Source organism: Mastacembelus armatus, chromosome 22, assembly GCF_900324485.2.
Source record: "Mastacembelus armatus chromosome 22, fMasArm1.2, whole genome shotgun sequence".
In the NCBI taxonomy this organism is placed as follows: domain Eukaryota; kingdom Metazoa; phylum Chordata; class Actinopteri; order Synbranchiformes; family Mastacembelidae; genus Mastacembelus; species Mastacembelus armatus.
This window is the reverse complement of record NC_046654.1, coordinates 12,770,719-12,787,909: the sequence shown is the minus strand read 5'-3', so window position 1 is coordinate 12,787,909 and position 17,191 is coordinate 12,770,719. Positions and strand designations below refer to the sequence as shown.

The following is a 17,191-nucleotide window of genomic DNA, read 5'->3' as shown; positions in this document are numbered from 1 at the left end:
TCTTATGATGACTTCACTGGCTCACATCAGTTTTGTTTCAGCAAATACAGATTATTCTATTCGCTTTACCAAAGAGAAGCGTTATTTAAATGTATATATCAGCTTTGCTTAGGCATCCCCAGGAAACAATGGCCACCCATTTGGATTAAGAGTAAAATAGCTTGTAATGTTAAAAGGGGCTTACAATGACAATGGGATTTAAACCATGGCCTCATTAAAATGAAAAGCCCAGGGGCCACATAAATGGTGTTACCTTAACTGTTTGCATTTCAATTCGGTCTATTGTGTAGGATGACTGTGAGGATTACACCACATGTTACAAGCCCTTAGCCTACACAGCTAAAGGAAGTATAAGTTCATTGGCAATATTTGACCTATTAAAATAATTTCAGGCCATTTTACCAAAATTATTCTATTATTATGTTATTACTAATTTAAAAAGTCAAAATTGTACAAATAATTAAGATAGTGGGTCAAAGTAGCAAGAAAGTTATAATTGAGATTTTAAGGATGTCAAGTTTATAAAATACCAACTCTAAAATAATGAAAGAATAAGTCTGAATTTCAAGCTCCTTTTAGTATCATGATTTATTTTCTTGTTTGGTTAGCACAGTGCAGCTCACCTCAGTGCTTGAACATGTCTTATCAGTGTTTTCTTGGGCCGAGCACCTTCTGTTAACTGGAGCATGTAAATGCCGACCACACAAATAGGTTAAGAGCACTGACTGTAAAATGTGGCCTGCAGAGCCCGAGTGTTCTCGTCTGTCAAAGTGGCAGCGCTGGACAAAAGTTCTTCTCTCAGGATCTGTCTGAAGCACATTAAGAAAAGGTAGCTGGCTTGTACCATCTCTCTCCGTTGCAATAAAAGAAAGCTATGGATTTTCTGTCTGAAGCGTAATCAGAGTCACTGGCTGCTTGCTTTCATAGGATGAGCTATTAATAAGTCCTGCCAAACAGCAAACCAAAGAGGATGCATTATGATGTGGTTATGCTATGTTATTATGATGGGAGCGCATCATGCTGCTGCATCATTTATCACTGAATTTCAGCTGCTGTTGGTGCTAAGCCAAAATTTAAAGTAGACAGTTTAACTCACCAACTGAGAGGCTCTTGGCTGGCAATGTCATATTTCCAGTATGAGATTAAAGTTTGCTCATCCATTCCTCCATGTGCATGTTAAACCGGGAACACTCTCTGCAGTGGAAAATCAGGGTACTAGGCTCTTGGAGAAAATACTGTAGAGGCCTACTCTGCCTACCACTGCAAAGGGTGGATTTCCCTTGCTAATGAGCCATCTACCTGTCTTGCAGCCATTCATCAAAGTCTGTCCTGCCAGTGTGTGAAGTGGATCCCATCATCACAGTAAATTAGGTTTTCTCCCCTACTTTAGTCAGCTGGCTTCTGGGTAACCTCTTGGACAATGATTAACATTTGGCCAGCTGAAAGCAAGATATGCTCATTTCTGTTTAAGTGCTGGGATACCCCAATAAGTGCAAATAGTAGTGAGACAGTGCAATGAATTCACCTCATTAGAACACACAGCAATAACAATAGCATTTAAATGTAGACCATTTCTGTGGTTTTTACTATTACTAAACCAGTGTTCACTCTTCAAAACATTACAGTCAGCACCAAACTGTTTGTGGCCTATTGGTAATCCAAACACCATTACCAGGACTACAGTCCATGCTTTCCCTTACATGCCCTCTGCTGACAGTGCCTTAGTGTCTACTACTACAGCCCCCCCCTTAAAAAAAAGTCACAATCCCACAACTCATCAGCCAGACACTTGAAAAAGTTTACTGAGTTACTGATACATGGCCTAAAATGGACATATTACTCAGTCCAGTTGAGTCACCTCACTGAAGGCCTCTTTCTGCCGTGTTGGAACTGTACAGAAAAATCTGCTCAAGACAAAGCAGCTTAAAAAAAAAAAAAAAAAAAAATCAACATGCATTAAAAAAAAGTAGGAAGAACACATGGATAAAGGGTAAAATTTAGAATAACTGAGTAGTATTTCTGCATTAACTTTGTTTCTCAAACTGCTAAAACACTGCTAAAATGCTGTGTTCAGATCAAAAGGGTTCTTTTTTTTTACCTGACTAAATGGATCTCTAATAAAAATATTTACAGTAGGACAACACACACACACAAAAAAAATCATGACAGAATTTACATGATATTTGCAAAACCATCAAATTGTGAGTCTTTTTAGATGTATCAGGTTGAAGCACCGGCACTAGCTTGATCCTTTTGGCATGTGACTCCCCGTGACTCCTGCACCATCTTTTTAAAGTAGCGTTCAGCACGCAGTTCTTCAAAGCAGAATTCAGCTGCGCCGTTGAGCAGCGTCTCTTTACAGTACATGCTCTGCTCTGGTGGTTTCCCTGATTCTGCCTCCTTCTGCTGCTGTTGGTGCTCCTGTAGTCTCTTCAGAGGGGTTTCTTCTCTGCAGGGTTTGCGTGTTGATAAAACTGTGTTCACTGCTGGGTTGATCTTACATGGTGTCCTAATGAAGGGAAAGAGTGATTTACATATATCACAGGCAGGCCTTGTTAATAATAAAAAAAAACCCCCAAGAATAGGGCTTCACCTTACACGTTTTTATTATGGAGTGATCTATTTATTATTCCCTAATATCCACTGTCTATAAAAGAAAAAAGCCTAATTATAAGTATCACAATACCACAATTAATTAAATGTTCAAGTAGAAGAAATGAATCAAAACTAGGACTACACCAAATACTCAACTAAATTGATTAATTTGATTACAAAAAATCGTTGAGGCAATTTTTTTGCCTTGAGTATTCATTTAATTACTATCACTTGCGTTACCGGACCTGCTACGCATAGGGATCATTGTTCCACATGGACTGTAATCACTGTCGCACAATGCATTTCGGTATCAGAAGTTGGCGCTATGGCAGAGAGCGAAGCCATCCGTAAAAGGCAGAAAATGTCCAAAGTTTGGGATCGTTTCAAACTTTAAAAAGATGACAACACGGTGGATTGTGTGTATTGTAAAGTAGAAGTGGCGAAACACAACAGCACTTCGTCAATACTTCAACATCTGAACAGAAAGCATCCCGTTGTGAACCAATTCTTGTAGATGCTTACATTGTTGGAGGCTGGTCTGACTCTTCAACAAATGGCTGAAAGGTGGGTTTGGGTGGTGGTGGAGCCATAACTGTATGTCCAAATTTAGTCTTCTGTGGCATCTGTGGTGCTCAAAAACATAAAACATTAAGCTGAGCACTGGGCTACATTACACACATTTTAATTAACTAATGCTCCTCTTATTACCTTCACATCACACCATCTCTCAGACCTCTGCTCGTTCTCCTTTGCTCTGGAAGTAGGAGGAGCCATCCAAGGGTCCTGTTTAGGCTCTGAGGGACCAGCACTTTGAGCACTGTTCTCATCAAAGATGACCAACCGAGTGTTTGAAGCATTGCCTAGGACAGGGGCACCGCGCGACTGTAGGCCTCCAGAAACACCTTTCCACAAACCCAGCAAACATTAAAATTAGACATTTCCTTCCAATAAGAATGCTGATATTAAATATGCAAAGGTACTGAAGCATTTTGAGCTCAATACTTCACAACAGATTTCATTATTAGGACAAAAGACTTACTTTTGATTGCAGGCCCAGTTCTGTTGACAGGGGCAATGGCCTTTTTCTTCCCTCTATGTTTGAGGTCAGCCAGAGAAACTCTCTCTGGTTGTTTGGGCTCATCATCACTATCATCCTCCTCCATATTCATCATCACCTGCCGGGACACTCTGGCCTGGAGAGCCCTGCAGGTAACAATACAGACAATTGTGGTTATGATATAGTTAAAGCAGTGAAATGTATTGCTCTACAAACTGAGATCTTTTCCTCAAACTACACTGCACCAATCCTTACTTGTGAAACTGCAGGAGCTTATCGTGAGGCTCAGCAGACCTCCTGAATCCTTCCTGGTAGACCAGATCTGCTTTGAGGCAGCTGCCTTGATTCTCATGCTCTTCAGCCCAAGCGATGTAGAAAGATGCCTGTGTCACTCCTATTCCCTGTGTCTGCATGTACCTGTAAATGTCCAAGGGCTCCAGGCTGCTCTCTGCCTAATGGGATGAAATACACATGCATCGCAAACACTATTACTGTTGCATTATCTTATCAAAGCAGCAAAAGTAGCCAGAAATGAAAATATTACACATACAAATTTGATCCAGAGGTCTACATAGCGAGGGTCGTTGTGATATTTCTTTTCCTCTGTGAATCTGGTTACAACCCGTTCCAACAGCGTGGTGAGGTTGCTCTCCTTTCCTCCCTGAGGGAAGGTTTGCTCTGTCCACTTTATGTACCTAAAAAATACAGACCCATGTGCAGATTAAATATAAAGCCTCTCAGATATAAGAACAGCACATACCAATACACTTCATTGTTTACATATTTTACCTACCGATCCCAAACATCAAGTGGATCATCTCCATCATACATTCGCAGTTCAGATTCAAAGGACCTGGAGAAACAAAAACACAAAAAAAACCATTATTATATAACATACAGACAATGATAAATTGTGTTCATCACAATTGCCAGTACCCAAACTGAATGCAAATTTCAAAAGCTTGTTCATACTGTCTTTGTTGGTTGATGGCAGAACAGAGTCCATCCTGTCGTTGACTGAGTGCTTGGTGTAAGGCTGATATGGCTCTTCCCCGTCGCAGTGGCTGGATGTTTTCTTTGCTCAGCTCCCATTCCACCTCTCCTCCTTCGGCCATTGTGGAGTTTGACACAACCAGATGCCTGCAGAGAGACACAAGCACATCTGAAATGCCAGTCGTCTGCAGTGGAACAACGATTTAAAGTCAGAGTTTCTGGGCTAAGATAAAGAGCTATAACAATGTCTTATAAAATAATATTTTATAGTATTATATAGTTATATATATATATAACGTTATTTATTGTGTGTTGTAAACCGGTTCTTTCACCTTTGATCCCTTACGTTACAGCATTGCAACGACTGATGTAAACCACCAATGAATGTACATTAATGTGAGAAATGTCGCATATAAAACGAGTTTATTTGTTGCTAATTGTATTTTAAGATAATACTGAAACTATTTTTATTAAACCTTCATCCTGTCTCTTTGACGGAAGGACACATTGAGCTGACTGACTAACGTTAGTGACGCCATGACCTGGGACGTTAGTAGCTAGTTAGCTAACAATGGCTTTAGCTCGACTGTTTTCGTCATCCTCGCAATATTAGCTTACTTTGCCAGTCGAATATAAAAATAAAACCGAGTAACTATAAAAGCATTATTTTATAAATCGCTTACAAGCCTCTTTTGACGCGTTTCCAGGTGGTTTCGGGAGTTACGATGCTGCTTTAGGATCTCCGTTGAATGGACGGTTTTATGTTTTGAACGAGGACCGCGAGACAATTTTGAGAGACGTGATTGGATGAATCGAAAACCGGAAAACGTAATCGGACGTAAGACAGTAACTTCCGGAAAGCTTCCTGTTTTGGTTATTTCAAGGCTAAAAGGTTGAAAATAGGGAGCTAGCTGATGAGTTATTGTTCACAAATTGGTTTTGCTTTACATATTTACCCGCAATAGCAACAACGGCCAAATTCCGATAGCCTGCTCATGACTGTCTACACATGCCGGCATGGACAGTCGTTGTTTTTGTTGTGCGTCAAAGTTCAGCCTCTTCAAGAAGGAGGTAATGTGTTGCTGGTTAATATTAATAAAATTAAAATATTACACACATTAAGACGTTATTTTTTGGAGAGGGTGGGAGTAAACTGTGTCATTTACGTCGCTCTGTCTCCACAGCTGGGCTGTAAGAGCTGTGGCCGCTCCTTTTGCTCCAGCTGTTTGACTCTCAGTGCTGTGGTGCCTCGCTGTGGCAACACCCAGCAGAAGGTCTGCAAGCAATGCCACGGAAATCTGACAAGGTAAAGGCCAAGGCTTGTAAGAGAAGATCAAATTAAATCACAAAGCTTCTTGCTTACCTTTGTTTTGTTTGTTTTTTTAATGAATTTTAGCGGGGGATCTCAAAACGGTGCTGGAAGATGGTCTCCTCCAGAAAACTACAAAAAGTTAGTGCTTTATGATCACATTTGGAAAGTGATGCACTTTACACAGAAGATTCATGATATCTGTTTTTCTTGAATAGACGTGTAGCTGCACTTGAGGCCAAACAGCAGGGACAGTCAACGCAGCCTCTTGTATATGGAGGCAATAGAAATGACAAAGCAGACTGTTTATCAACCAAAGGCCTGAGTAAGGAAGATCAGGCTATTGCTGAAAGACTTCAAAAGCTGAAGGACGACACTACACCCAGTGAGGAAATCAGATTTTTAGCGTTTTGATTTAGTCTGACAGTCTGGCCTTTGGCAAAATTTGTTATAATATTTTACCTCTTCTTCAGAGTCTATCCCCTCTGAGAAAGAGCTCGAGTCTCGCCTTGCTGCTCTGAAAACTCCCAGCAAGCCCGTGCCTTCTGCTCAGGAGATGGAAGACCGCCTGGCAGCTCTACGGGGTCACCCCCCGCCATCTCGAGCTCCTCCACCTGTGAGACAAACTCCTGACTACTTGTTTGTAATGTTTTTGACTTTGCAGTACAGCCCAGTGACAGGTTAATGGGTTTGAGGCAATTTACAAATACCTTCACACTTAATTGTTTTATTTAACATGAATTGCTTACCAGTATATGTGCCTATCTGTACAGGGGTACCAGCCTTCAGATAACAGGACCCAGACTGAACAAGCCAATAATCTAATTACTCAGATGGTAGAGGAAGTTGCCATTGATGATCAGCAATCAAACTCTGAATGCAGTAAGACGTTACTCCTCTCTGTGTTTTCACTAACATTCAATTACAAATCAGTAATCCATCATACACAGTAATATCAGCAGCATCTTCAACATATACTTAAACCCTGCAGGTGTAGATGGCCGTATGAACGATCTCAACAAGGGGGAGGGTGGAACATTGGATGAGAATTTGGAGGAGAACCAGGATGCAGTCAAGCAGCTGGAGGCTGAGAAATCCCGTGTGCTGGAAGAGGCCATGGAGGAACTGAGGAAGGAGCACCATTCCCACGATCAGATCCTTCACATGACCAAGAGACTAGCAGAGTTAAAAGGACAGGACCCAGACAAAGGTACCTCACACATAAGGTTCTTGGTATTTTTATCCTTTTGTTATCTCAAGTTTTATACATGAATGTCAGAAAATAGGACAAGGACTCTCACTGTAAACACTGTGGCCATAAAAATATGAAGGTGCAAGTATGTCCAAAACCTGTCAATATTGTATTTGTTGTGTCACTTCTAGTTACTATGGAGGATTTCCAGCACCCGGACAGTGAGGAGGAGACTGAGGAAGAAGCTGTGAGAAGAGTGTTAAAACAGGTGTGGCCCTTAAAGCAAAAATAGACTTCATGTTGTAACATAGATCAAAATGAGTCTTGCACAATACATTTCTTACTAAAAACATGTGAGCGCATTAAAGATCATGATGAGCTAACTCAGACCAGTGAGGGCAGCCACAAGGGGCTGCTATTTTGCCATTTTAATCATTTGTATTGTGAATAACAAACTTGTTCTGAAATTGTATTATTGTCTATTGTATTTGTCTAAGCTTTCAGAAGAAGCAGCATTAGACGAGGCTAGTGGCTACAACATACCTTTAGAACCGAGTGGACCGAGGAACACAGAAAAGAAAAAAACACCTAAGAAACTGGTACTAAGAACAACTAGCGTACACATTCGTAAACTGCTCAAGCTATAAAAAAAAAATTTTAATCACTGATTTGATTTTTTTTAAACGGCCCAGGTTTCAAAAGCCCAGAGCAGAGTTACACCAGCTGCTGTTGCACATCAGCCTTCAGACAGTGATGAGGACGAGCTGCCATGGTGCTGCATCTGTAACCAAGATGCAACGCTTCGCTGTCACACCTGTGATGGAGATCTTTACTGCAACCGCTGCTTCAGGTAACACATTTATTCATCAAAATAAACACTATAGTTGTTTGTTTTCACTCAAACTAGAGCTTTGAGTGGAAATCCTGACTCTCATGGCCAAGAACGATGCCTGTGATTTGAAATTCATACCATGACCCAGATAAATTGTAGGCAGGCTGCTGCCATACTGTTAAGCAGCATGAACATAAACTATTTAGTGTGATGAATTATCAATTCACGCTCCATTATCTCCCTAGGGAAGGCCATGATAAATATGACAGGAAGGAGCATCATACCACTAACTACACTGCACCAAAGAAGAAGAGGAAGACATGATAGTGAGACTGTGAAAGGTGTTTGCCTTATCAGGCTCGGGTCAGCCATCACTGTTAGACTTGTGCTTTAGCCTAAGTGACCTGTGATTGTTAGTTTCACATGTTAATTATGACCTGTTATCCAAATTATGCCAGAACCTTGTCCAAAGTCAGCAGTGTAGACCACAGGAGTAACTGCATCTGCTTTCTGTGTTAGCAAAATGCTGATCTAGGTAAACAGAATAAACAAATAATCAATGGGTAACATTTATGGCACGCAAAGACTAGACATAAACATAATGTAAATTCAATGCAAATATCTATGTAAAACATAGCTCCTATTTTTCTTGTTATGTATAAAAATAGCAGAACATAAATCTTGCAGCGATTGTGAGACAGTTTTAGCAAAGCTGTAGGTACTGTGCACAGAAGTTTTAAATGCTCCATCTCAATAATAAGCTTGAACTTTTTTTTAAAATTTGACTTGTCCTGCTTCTTCAAGGCAACAAAAGCTTATCTTAGGCACGGTTTGCACTTGTCATCCATCTGATTATTTTTAAAAGTTGACAACATGTGCAGAAGGCAGACATATCTGGGGCGATGTACCATCCAAGAGTACTGACAGCACAGACTGAGGAAGCGCAGAGAAGTCAGTATAAAGGGATTACTGAGGGCTTTGTTTTCTTTTGGCAGACACTTTTGCAGTCTATGTTTGGCTGCAAGTGTGACATGAGTTATGCCTTTCTGTCCTTGTGTGTAGTTTCATTATAAAGGAAGTAAAATTGTCAGGCATTATGTCACATCTTTGCGAGAACACAGCATGTATTTGGATTTTATTTTTAACTCTGAACCTTTTTTGTTATCAAAGATATTACGTGACAAAAATGTCTCAGTATTATGGGCTTTATCAAAGGGTAGCACCACAGTATGGATGGACGTTGGGGGGGGCAAACTAAACAAATTACTATAATGGAGCCCTCAGCCAAAAGACCCTCTGTGTATGACAGAGAAAGGGCCAGAGTGCAGTTTCATAAGTGTGCATTACTCTCACTAACTGAAGAGAAACCATAATTACTCTCTTCTCCGGGGGTTTTCTCCATTAAGGTTTGTATGGAGGCCTTTACTCTGTTTACCTTTTCTGCCCATGTCTTACAAGCACCACAGACAGGAAATGGATGAGGATAATGGATGCATACTTAATGGACCTTCTTGCTGCTGATTTCACTGTGTTTACTCCTAGACAACATGTCAACATCTCCTTTGTTTCAGCAACTCTTTTGAAACATTAACGGAAACACTAGAAAACAGAAACATGTATAAACCACCAAGTAAAGTATTGTCTCTGGACCATAGGACATTCTTTAAAGACAGACAAGTAAATTAGAGTAGTAATAAAGAACAGTTGCATTAACAGGATATTTTAATTGGTGCTGTTAATGGATGGGTGTCATGAACATGTCAATATTTATTTGTATGTGTAGAATGAATAATGCCTGGTGATTACGTAATGGAACGTCACCTTGTTAAAAATCACAGGTAACTATTGATAATTCAGCAACAGCCTTGTCTTGAAAATGATTGGTTTTATTTTGACATACAACACTGTTATCAGAACAAAAATATTTCTGTACATAAATAGGCAACCAAAAATGTACATGTCTTAGACAAAAAAAAACTGTCCATCGAGTATTTTAATCTCACGTTCATTATTGGTATGGGAGACAACTGTTATAGCAGTCCAGAAATGAAAGTGAAATTTAAAAAAAAAAAATTCCATTCAAAACCCAACTGCTGCTAGACTGATACTGACCCAAGGAGAGGGCAGACAGCAGGAAGAGTCCCGCTGACATCCAAACAGTAACGTGTGAGAGATGGGAAGATAAGAGGCTCCACATTGTCTCAATTCTTTGACCTATGGTTTATTTCTTCAAGGGGCCTGACATCTTACGTAGACCCTTTATCCTGTAGAGCAGCCCGTTGATAAAATCCTACAGGGGACATGAAGAAAAGATTTTCTTTTTTCTTTCTGCATTTGATTTTTATAGACTAGACAAGACAGTAGTAACAGTTAACTAGCAATATACATGTCTTTGTTAATAGATAGAATATTTTATATACTAGTCTGTAGTTTCATAAGAGTAATGATTTTTTTTTTTTTTTTTTAATCTCACCTCTTTTGGCTTTCCACATTCGTGCAACAACTCCTAACAAAAAAAAACAAATAGGTTCACAACTTAGGCTTAACATTGAAAAGTTGGATACTGGCAAGGGTTATTAAGCTATTATATCATATGTACCAAATACTAGTATGTAACAAATTGCCAATTGAAAACAAGGTGTCAAAATGTTTATATTCTATTTGAATGTTTGTCTTGTTTGCAGCATAGCGGTTTTGAGTATCACTTCCTTTAAGATATGTGGTTAGATAAGTAAATAAATGTCTGCTGTGATCTGCATCTTACCAGCAGCCGGGTTCTTTGTCCTTCATCTGACAACTCCAGGAGCTCATCTATATCAATCTCTAACTCTGGGATCTCTTCTTCCTATAAATGCAGAGAGAAATAAAAGTTAGAGACCTCTACTACTATGTTGACCACACATTTAATTTTTATGCTACAAAAGCTCTTGCAAACGTTGTGCAGTGTGGGATTCTTGCCATCCTTCCACTCACACACTAAGTCTGCCCAAACCACAGAGCAGAGTCATTCAGAAGGAAAACAGAGAGTGTGATTTAGGATGTGATGCAGCATGGCACAGATTTCACTGATGAACAGTGTACTGTATAAGCTATTTAATAGGTTTTATGAACATTTTCTCCATTTAAAATTAAATCTGCAACACAAAGTGTGCAAAAAGTAAAGAGGTCTGACTACTTTATTTTAGCTGTCAGTCTTCTGAGTTAATAGTGTTGGTAGTTTTGTAGAAATAAAAGTAAATGCTGTTTTTCTTCCCAAATAATTGCTCAGAACAATGATGTGATTGATGTCCAGTGTACGTGAGCATAGCTGGAGAGCACTGAGGCAGGAAAGCAAAAGGGCTCTAGGAGGCCATATTTGCTACATGTCACCATCAGATTTCATGGATGGTTTACCCTGTTGGCATTTAGCTCAGCCATTACTGAGAGTGCATTTCCAGTTTAAATGATTTATAAAGAATATATTCATCTTAGATGGGTTCTCCCATATTGTGTTTATACCTGAAATAAGATACAAACCCAAGGGCAGCATTAACTTTAATAATAAGCTGTATTTTTTTCTAAAATGTAAGCATTAACTACACAATGGCTGGTAGAACATTATACTCTCCTGTAGAGATTGTCCACTGTCCAGTTATAAAGAACTAATATAGCAAAATAATCCATTTATATAACAAGGTCTTATTCACACATTTCAAGTACATTTTCAGAGGGGATGAGAAGTGCTGCTCACTGGAGGAGTCCTGAACACTAAGATATCCAGAGTCAGCAGGTGAACACTCCTATTTGACAAGTGGGGCCTTTCTTTAAGAGGAATATTTTCCAGTTGGGGAGTTTTCATGGCCGATGCGGATGGTGCTTTCACATCTTTCTGGGTGAAGAGAGCTAATCAACCTAGAAGTGCTGAGTGGCAGAATAGATGGGCCCACCTTCAGCGTCCCTTGTGCCCACTCTAATTCATACATGCTGCCACTTTGGGCCCCATGTCATTCTGCTGATGTCTGCAGGACACATGCAGGACTGAACTCGTGGTTTTTTCCTTTGGACCAGGCTGTAAATTCCTGGAGTTTGGGAGCTGTTTGTGCTTAATGTAGTTAGTCCCTGTATTTTTGGGTGTTTCATTTTCATGATATAGTGCAGCATATTTTTAATGTACCCTTCTTCCATACTTGCATACTTACTTATGTATTGCATGTGTAAGTTTCATCTTAGTAAAGCATTGTTCACTTAATTATGAACTGTAGTTATAGCTGCCATTTATAGCTCACTGCAAAAAGCTTAATGATGCGGACAGGAGGGACAGCGGTCTATTCTGGCGAATTTAAATGGTTGTTTAAAAAAAAAAGACTGTTGGTTTTGTTGCTGAATCACATGTACATATATTCTCTTTACTGTCTTGGCATCCCCACTGTAAATGTTAATAATGCTCTAATAACTGCTCTAATTTGCTATAACATGATTGCTGTGGCGTTCACAATTTAGAGGTCTTAATTTGCAGGATAGATAATTGGTACCAGAATAATTATGTTAACACTGCATGTCCAGCAAGTAAGAAATAAATGTGAAAATGAAACCTATTACTGGATAGACTTTTTTCTTTTTTAAGCTATGCCTTTATTCATACTGCTCTCCAGCCTCTTCTGTTTGCCCTGTGACTGCAGAAACATGAAGAGCACCATTGAATATCAATGAGAGACACTGAGCTGAACAGAACATGTGCATTTATCACTAAGAAGAAATGCAGTATGACCCTTCTAGTAACTGTTCGGTATTTCATATCATACACAGTCGCAAATTTTCAGCTTGTTCAAAGTTATCTTCCTTGTCAGAGGAAAATGGCATTTTAATGAGGCCTCTGGGCAACTGTCTCAGCAGCACTTTTGGAAGTTAAAAGCAATATACCGAAGCTAAAATGAATGTTGGCACTAATATTGGAATTCATGAATATGTAAGTGGTTCTCTCAAACAGCAGTAGATGCAGTCTAAATAAGCCATGGGATTTTGCCAAGTTACAATGACCTCGACTAGATATATAATTCACAATCAGGAAAGTTACATCATTATCATGTGTTCACCTGGTTTTCCTGCCAGGACTCCATAGGTTTGTAACTGGGATTTCAGAATGGTAATGTGATCATTTAAATATTGCTATGCATTTTATTCCAGCAGATAATTTGATCTGTTTCCCAGATTCAGTCGTAAGGCTTAATTTTGTTTGTTAAATCTGAGATTTGGTAGCCTGTTTTCCTGAATTATATCCTTTTTATTTAGTTTATTGTGTTGTTGAACTCCTTTTCAATCATGTGACTATAATTAGGCAGCTACCTGCATGTCTGGCTCATAGACTGTTACACAATAGTTTGACATCTTGGGAAATTGAACACACTTATTCATGGTTTTGAAGAGAGTTACTGTAGATGTAGTTATAATATCAAACACTGTGGCTGTATTGTCCACACAATGTGTTTGCTATTATAATGTAAAGGAAACCATGCCCAGGAAGCGCAGCTGTTTTGAGAAGATGCCAGTGGTGTGTTTCACTTATCAGAACCTTTCCTTTTCCTGTCGGAGGCACAAGTTTCCCCCAGATCAAAATATTCACTTTAAAGCAAATCACCAAACAGCTGAACAAGGGTAAACAATGATATCTATTTCTCCATTGCATGCAGAAAAAGTGGGACAAAATATAAACAATCATTCAAGTTAACAAATTTAGCAGTGATCATTGTTCTGACTTATTTCACACATACATGTTTATTTTCAATTATACCAAGAACTTTTTTTCTCAGCTTTTTTTTTTTTTTTTTTTTTTTATATTGGCCATTTCTGAAAAGGTGTGAAGTTTGCTAAGAAGGTGCCCGTTCCAGACCGAGGCAGCACTTGTATGAATTAGAGATGCGGCTAAATAATTCAGATGGTGACACAGGGGACTGACGGTAAATGCTTCCACGCGGAAGACTCTGAGAACCTACTGAGTAACCTTCCCCTGAGCCCATGCAAAATTCATTACATTCGGCAGTGCACGTGGACAAGCCACAACTAATTCCACACAAGTGGCTAATGCAAACTATAAAGCTTTGATTTCCATATGACAAAGACGTAGATTATTGTATTTATGAGAAATGTACAGACAAAGAACATCAGTTCAGTGCGTGATGACAGATATTATCATAATTGAATTAAAGACATTTCAGGCAGGAGCCCATCTTTCAGCTCGCTACAAGAATATCCACAAGCTGTACATGTGCAACACATTAATACTAGCTTCTGTTTGAATCAGGACATGAAAGGCATGATAATTTTATGTTTCTGGGACAAGATCAAAAGAGAAGAAAGAAATAGACTTTAGATCTGTTTTTGTTATCCTCATGTCCTGGTTTCCTCTAATGTGATTTATTCTAGCCTCTGCTTCACAAGCATATTACTGTATATCACCATGGGGAGGAAGTCTTAGGATGCAAATAGAATTAAGCTCATAAGCTCATAAAATAAGTATTGTGATATAAAAACATTGCAGCACAATATTAGAAATCCCCAGCCCTCAGCTTTGATTAAAGATTTCTAAATGAAATCGGCCACTGGTGTAGATGGAGATGAGCAGAGATAACCGGGGGTGGCAGTTGCTGTATATATCACTAGTTTTGCTGTAAAAACCTTCCATTTTACTCAGCTAGTCAGATGGATGTGGATGCACGCTCTTGCTCTGCAGCATCAATATATACCATTATGCAATGGGCTTCTTGGCTGTGTAAAGATGCCAGACAGGCAGGTAGCTACAGGTCATCTTTAGCCAAAGGTCTGTGTGCGATTTGAGAATTAAAAGAGAAACACTGTCTGTGCTTTCTCCGACATCAAACCAGGGCGGTGTTGTCATCTGAGCTACATCAACATTAGGATGCTCCTTAACAGACACCTCTAATTCCACTGGGCCATACTGTCTCATGTGGGGGATGAGACATCTGTTACCATGGTTTCCCCTCAGAGAATGTCAAACAGATCAATATGCAGCCTCTAACATAATTGGATTGTATCCCACATTACAGGAGTGGAGTTATGAAGGTTGTGATGCTGTGTGTGTGTGAGAGAGAGAGTGTGAGCTTGTTGATCCTCTGTACATATCAAACATAACCATCTTTGGAGTGAGGCCATAGGCACTCTGTAGAATTAATGAGCACATATTCCCATGCCATAACTTTTGTTTTTACACACGCACTGTGTTAATAAAAACATCCTATCCTTAAGCATAGATGTTTTTGAAACAGGTTTGTTTATTGTTCACATTTCTCTATTGTCTAATCACATCAACACTTATCCTCTCCTCCATGTGTTGGAGGACAGTTCACTATCTAGTTCATTCATAGTAAGTGAGTGACTCTGTTCACTAAGATCATAAGATAATGTCCTGGATGCCACCATAGTATTTCTAGACTCCTTGTTATTACTTCTTTATCACATAGTCACAAAAAAAATGTTCTTGTGTTCTGACTCTGTTCTTCCTTAATGTTGTTTCTCCTAGAATCACAGATATTCTGCTTCACACTGTGTGGAACCATCTTGACCATGCCCATATTTAGAGCCATGTGGCAGCCATATGTTTTAAAGTGATGTAAGTCTTGTGTTATCGAGGTTGCAACATGCTCCTAAAAGCTTCCTAATGACTTTAATTATGCCCCATATCTTGGCAAAATAATCTTATCACTATGCTAGAACACCAGGCTGCACACCACACAGCTGATACTGCAGTAGGGCTCATGACACATGAGAGGGTCTGTGCCAGAAATTGCAGCCATGAAGCAAAGCTACTTTCCTCACACCCACTCCACTTTTAGGTCGCTGTAATTCCTCATACATGTCAGATCGCTCACCACAAGCGCCTGTGAGCAGTTCAGTGTCTCCCTTACTAACTTCCCTCAACCTCCTCCTCAGGCACCCAACACTGTGCATCTGAATGTGTGTGTGCGAGCCAGCCCTACCCTACCTCACAGTCAAACAGCAGGTGCAGCTGCCCGTCGATCCACTCCTCAATATCCAGCCTCTTCTGTAGGTCCTTGCGGTTGTATTTGACTGTCAGTTTGCCCAGCTTGCGATGTGCAGGCTCTTCTGTTTTGTCCCCTGCCTGGAACATCACCCTGGTCTGGGTGCTTGGCTCTGACGCCATGGCTGCCACGGCCTTAGGAGAACCGTGGAAACACAGTGAGATATATCACACACACACAGAACCACAGGCTTTGAAACGTTTGTCTTGTACGCTGGCTCCCCTAAAATGTGTCAATGTCTCTGCGTCTGCCTTTCCCGTGGGCTGCTGTTCCCACTCGTATCTCCTGTTATCTTGTTAAGTGTTTCTGCTCTGCCTCTCTGTAATGCTGGCTGTGGTTCTCTGCCTGTCCTCGTCCTCTCTCTCTCTCTCTCTCTCTCTCTCTCTCTCTCTCTCTCTCTCTCTCTCTCTCTCTCTCTCTCTCTCTCTCTCTCTCTCTTTCGCTCTCTAGAGCTCACTGTCTTTGCTCTCCATCCCTCCTCCTCTTGCAACACCCACCAGCTGTACTATCAGGAGGATGGTAATGAGATATGCCTCTGTGTGTGAGCACAATTTTGTGCATGCATTTGTTTGTGTGCACACGGACCTTGTAGGGTGTGTGTTTGCTTTTTGCTCTCTGCCTCTGTGTTATAGCAGGTGGGAGCTCATAGGTCAATTATAGCAATAAAAAGTGGTAAGAGGGTAAGAGGGCAACTACAGCAATCAAGCATTGCTCTGGCTTTAAATAGGCCAGCATATACCCAACTTTCCCTTCAGGGAATAATAAAGCTGTCTTATCTTATCATATATCCTAGTGACATCACAAAATGCTCTAAGCTTAACATTTGTAGACATATTTATTACCAGAGTCATCTACATACCAGCACACCAGGCTAATTCACTCAGTAAGAGTCTTTAAAGTATTCATCTACTCACAAAGTCAACAATGTTTAACATGCTAAGGGATCCTGTGTTCACAAACACTTCCAACAATGGCTGGATCCCCCTAACAGGTGAGCCAGGGTTCCTCTAGTGTGATAGCTGCCTGGTCCTTTATAACAGGCATTATCAGGTGTACGTTTAATAAGCCTTGAAGTCCAATTGGCATCCTCAGTTACACACCTTATAAATAATGGATGTATAGAGGAGCATTGTTTATGGCTGTTAGTCAAATGTCAAATAAAAGTCGTGAAACTATCAGT

General features: G+C 40.0%; 3 protein-coding genes across 4 annotated transcripts; 1 reads left to right on the top strand and 2 right to left on the bottom strand.

The window, feature by feature from the left end:
• Nucleotides 1–1,687: 1,687 nt before the first annotated feature.
• Nucleotides 1,688–5,432, bottom strand: bub1bb (BUB1 mitotic checkpoint serine/threonine kinase Bb). Its single transcript, XM_026303847.2, has 9 exons — nucleotides 5,329–5,432; nucleotides 4,625–4,792; nucleotides 4,446–4,505; nucleotides 4,203–4,347; nucleotides 3,908–4,104; nucleotides 3,635–3,798; nucleotides 3,304–3,497; nucleotides 3,118–3,218; nucleotides 1,688–2,509 (listed from the first exon to the last, which is right to left on the bottom strand). Exons 2-9 carry the CDS (start codon nucleotides 4,765–4,767, stop codon nucleotides 2,221–2,223), a joined length of 1,293 nt encoding a protein of 430 aa, XP_026159632.1. The 5' UTR covers nucleotides 4,768–4,792; nucleotides 5,329–5,432; the 3' UTR covers nucleotides 1,688–2,220.
• A 41-nt stretch (nucleotides 5,433–5,473) lies between these two features.
• On the top strand, nucleotides 5,474–9,068 carry zfyve19 (zinc finger, FYVE domain containing 19). 2 transcript variants are annotated; one of them, XM_026303859.2, is made up of 11 exons: nucleotides 5,474–5,716; nucleotides 5,830–5,951; nucleotides 6,042–6,095; nucleotides 6,173–6,339; nucleotides 6,428–6,570; nucleotides 6,728–6,836; nucleotides 6,946–7,164; nucleotides 7,338–7,414; nucleotides 7,644–7,744; nucleotides 7,832–7,996; nucleotides 8,224–9,068. In XM_026303859.2, exons 1-11 carry the CDS (start codon nucleotides 5,663–5,665, stop codon nucleotides 8,300–8,302), a joined length of 1,290 nt encoding a protein of 429 aa, XP_026159644.1. In that variant the 5' UTR covers nucleotides 5,474–5,662; the 3' UTR covers nucleotides 8,303–9,068. The 2 variants fall into 2 exon arrangements, with proteins under 2 accessions (XP_026159644.1, XP_026159653.1); XM_026303868.2 differs by having other exon boundaries at nucleotides 5,476–5,716; nucleotides 7,644–7,745; nucleotides 7,839–7,996.
• A 903-nt stretch (nucleotides 9,069–9,971) lies between these two features.
• ppp1r14d (protein phosphatase 1 regulatory inhibitor subunit 14D) lies at nucleotides 9,972–16,356 on the bottom strand. Its single transcript, XM_026303879.2, has 4 exons — nucleotides 15,954–16,356; nucleotides 10,743–10,823; nucleotides 10,452–10,484; nucleotides 9,972–10,268 (listed from the first exon to the last, which is right to left on the bottom strand). The coding sequence occupies exons 1-4, from the start codon at nucleotides 16,131–16,133 to the stop codon at nucleotides 10,200–10,202; spliced, it is 363 nt and encodes a 120-aa protein (XP_026159664.1). The 5' UTR covers nucleotides 16,134–16,356; the 3' UTR covers nucleotides 9,972–10,199.
• Between the last annotated feature and the right edge of the window lie 835 nt (nucleotides 16,357–17,191).